General features: G+C 49.9%; 1 protein-coding gene across 1 annotated transcript; it reads right to left on the bottom strand.

The window, feature by feature from the left end:
• Positions 1 to 534: 534 nt before the first annotated feature.
• LOC134527250 (activity-regulated cytoskeleton-associated protein-like) lies at positions 535 to 1,104 on the bottom strand. Its single transcript, XM_063359804.1, has one exon. It carries the CDS (start codon positions 1,102 to 1,104, stop codon positions 535 to 537), a length of 570 nt encoding a protein of 189 aa, XP_063215874.1.
• Between the last annotated feature and the right edge of the window lie 2,871 nt (positions 1,105 to 3,975).

Here is a 3,975-nt window from a genome sequence, read left to right as displayed (position 1 = left end):
CACACGTCAGCGGCCTGTACTAGGTCGCCAGCGAGCTACACCAACCACCAGGTGCCCCCGGCAAACACGGCAGCACCTACGGTGCCTCCTAATGCACCGGTGTACCCCGTCAGGACGGACAGGGATGACCAGCGCCACCCGTCAGCGGCCCGCACCAGGTCGCCAGGGAGCTACACCAGCCACCGGGTGCCCCCGGCGACCCTGACAGCACCTGTGGTGAATCGTGATGCACCGGCTTTACCCTTCAGGACGGATGGGAATGACCAGCCCCACCCGTCAGCGACCCGCACCAGGTCGCCGGCGAGCTACACTAGCCACCGGGTGCCCTTGGCGACCACGAAAGCACCTGCGGTGCCTCCTGATGCAGTACTTGCAGTGCGGTGCCCTGTAAAGTTGGCCTTCCGATCTCGCGCTTCTGCGCTCGTCACGCTGGGTCCATTGGTTGCCATGGTTCTGACTGCTCGGTGATGGGTTTCCGCCCTCCCGCGCCCCTTCTGTTTGCCTGAGTGGGCCCTGTGACTGTGCCTGTGGTACTTAGGAGACTACTGCAAGCGCATCCTCAGGTGTCGTCAGTTCCGCGATGTACGTCCCTCGTCGCTGCGCCGGAGAGCTCCTCTGTCGGCGCAGGCTGCGCAGGTCATGATCCACCTCTTTTGCCAGTTGTACAAAGTCCTCTAACCCCCGTCCGTTGGCGCTCCGCAGGAACGGCCATAGCTCGGGGACCATTAACTCCACGACTACACCCAAAGCTGCGCCGATGTGGCCTCCTGGGACCAGACGCCTGTGCAACCGTACTATGTTGCGTATAAACGTCTCCACGTCCTCATCGGCGGCCTGGGGATGGTAGAATAGCGTGCGCTGGTACTGCGCGTGTTCGCGTGCGCCGTCGAAGCGCCCTTCGAATCGGACCACGAAGTCATCCCACTCCATCTGAAATTCGCCAATCATTCCCCACCAGTCGAGTGCGCTCCCCCGCAACCGCTCACTGACTCGTTCAGTCCACTCGTTGAGTGGCACTGCGAACCGGGTCTGACGATCGCGACAAGTCCGCATGAACTTGCCGGGATCCTCGTGCGCTTGTCCTGCGAACTCCGAAAATGTCATGGGTCCGGTATTATTTGTGATGCTCACTGCCTGTATCTGCGGGGGTCTCGTTGCTATGTTCTCGCACGCAGAACACATGAACAGACTGTCTGAAGTTAAGAAATTCCCGCGCTTCTGTACATCTGCGGTGTTTGATTGTGCTGCAATGGTGACAATATGCAACTTCGTCCGGTTGCCTGTGGCATCTTTTCGCGCTGCATTTCTGTGCTCCCGTTGCGCCCCTTCCTTCGCCTGGTTCATATTTTATGCCCGTGCCACACGTGTACATCGCGCACGCGCCCGCGTTGTTGACCGGTGTACGCGGTCGGGAGGATTTGTCGCACAGATCTCCCATGTCAATGGATACGTCTGTGTTGGCTTGCATCGCGATCGCGGGTCGCGGCTCTCCGGCCCGTGTGCCGGGTTGAAGCGGTGATACGAATCGGTGGCCCCGCGCACGTGTTCCCTGGCGTTCACGTGGCCGCTCGGTGTGCCTGACTGATTTGCTTCAGTTAATATCGGCTCGGCTCGTGCGGTGACACTCGGCTGAAGCTGCTATTGGTCACGCTTTTCTACACTGGCAGGGGGGGGGATAGGTGCGTGCTTGGCTGCTCGGTGTGCGTTGCTGGAGGGGTGGGGGTGGCTTGACCTGGTTTAGCTAGCGCGTCCCGTTACCCCGCGCCAGCGCGTCCAGTGACGCGCGCCCGAAGTCCCTTTTTTTTTCTTTGCGAGTTATGCCGTTCTCGCCCGGGTTTTCCCGCCAGTTTGCGATGTGTGTCTCCAGCAGCTGAATTTTTGCTAGATTTTTCCCGTTTCTAATGTCGTTAATTTTGGAAAATTGGTCTTAACTTCGGTCGCCACATTAGTTGGGCGTCATTTCGACACCGGTCCGGCTGCCTCCCCGTCAAAGCTATCAAGTTTTTGTCGAATGGGTCTCGGGGTTTGGGTTCGGCCAAGTGGCGGGAGGCAGGGACGTGTCCGTAGAGTTGATCCTTGGGCTTTTTAGGCCACCCAAGATGCCTTACACTACACCTGATACACTACGCTACGTGAAGTGTGGTTTTTATTACACATCAACCTCTACTTGGTGCTATCCATCCCCTGGCCGCGACTGTTCGGGGTTAGAGAGCTCTGCGCATGTACAGCTGTTCGGCGATGACCCCGCTTATAATGGAGAGAGGGGGAGTTTTGAGAGAACAGTACGTGGCGGACGTTGCTGCTAAGACCTGCATGGTGATGCACGGCCAGTGGTGTTGTAACTCACGATCTAGATGAGGTTGCGGAATTGGCGCGAAGGTGGCCTCTCAACGTTGCGCGAAGACGACCAGCCTCTCCGAGCTCCCGGTGGATACTGACTCGCTCGTGTAGCACAGCGCTACAGCAGGCCTGCCAATTGTGCGCGGGAAACAGACACGGCCAAGTTTAGGACCTATTCGCTTGTTGAACAATTGCATTAATAAATAAAAACATTTGATGAAATATACATTACATAGTTTATGTTTGTGAGAGAAAACATGTGCCCTTGAATGCTATAGTCCGGCGGAAGCACATTGCCACACCCGGCGGAGTGCTTCCGCCGAGGTGGTCGGTAGTGGTGGAGCTGCGGGTCGTTCGGTGCACTCACACTCGTTGCACCATGTTGCACATGCGGGCGTGTTCGTGGTACACGGCTTTGAGAGGCGTCGGAGAGGCATCGCGGCCTGTGCGACTAAGAGGCGCACTATCGGCGGGCGTCAGGACAATGGAGTAACCTGAAGAAAACATAAGCATCTAAAATTCGTTCCATGCGCTGCACTCGATGTGTAGCTACGAATAAAATTGGCTTTAATTGTAGCAAAGGGCAGTGGCGGCTCCAGGGCAGGGCAAGCCAGGAAATCATCCATGGTCCCACATCAATCGGGCCCCCATGCTGGTGCTTTTCATTTTTAATTAATTTTGTTTGTCTAGTGTTCTGATAAAAATAAGAACATCCTTGGGAAAAGAAAAATTATATTTTTCTTTCTTACAACTTAATGTGTTGGTCAATTTATATTTCAGTTCATGATTTTGGATTTGAAAAAAACTTTCAAAAGTTTTATTGTCACATTAGTACATATAATGGTGTGATAACCAGGCAATATGATTTTAATCATTTATAAAATTGACTTGAGGTATATTTATCAGGAAAGAATATCATAATATCCTACGATAAATTAGCGGAGCCTATGTCGAAATTTAAGTTCCAGGTTAGTGTTAAAATGAATAAGTTGGTTTTTTATTTATTTTTTTCATATTATCTGGGAGGTCTCCAGAAATGTAAATAGCCTAGGGCCTTACAAGTTTAGGGCTACTATTGGCAAATTAGCAGATAATTTATTTATTTATTTATTTATTTATTTATTTATTTATTTATTTATTTATTTATTCAATTTTTGTTCTGTAGATCCGATATGGAGGTAAGGACTCCGGGATATAGAACAAGTCAATTAATACAAATATATACATATATAAAAACAAACTGTACAACCACAAAAACTAAATATTACACAGTACTTTTACATTTCAAAAGTAAGAAAGTGAGATTAAAATTAAAAAAAATACATGGGTACATAAGAAAGAACATGAGTACACAAGAAATTGTATTAACTGGAGTCTAAACCTCAGAGTGAAGAGTTAGTTTACAAAACTCAATATTTTTCTCGTTAATGATGTATTTAAATAAATTTTACCAGAGTTTAGTTTTCTTATCTGTTATTAGGTCAAAGAATTCAACACGTAAATAAGGTTTTTTTGGGCTATTAATTGAAATCACTCTCTTTCGTTTAAATAAATGAGTAAACTTACTATATTCCCGCAAACCACACTAAAATTTGCATTTAGTATATAACCTTTTGTGCACTCTAGCCGAATATT

Source organism: Bacillus rossius, chromosome 1 (assembly GCF_032445375.1).
Source record: "Bacillus rossius redtenbacheri isolate Brsri chromosome 1, Brsri_v3, whole genome shotgun sequence".
Classification (NCBI taxonomy): Eukaryota; Metazoa; Arthropoda; class Insecta; order Phasmatodea; family Bacillidae; genus Bacillus; species Bacillus rossius.
This window is presented reverse-complemented; position numbering and strand designations above follow the sequence as displayed.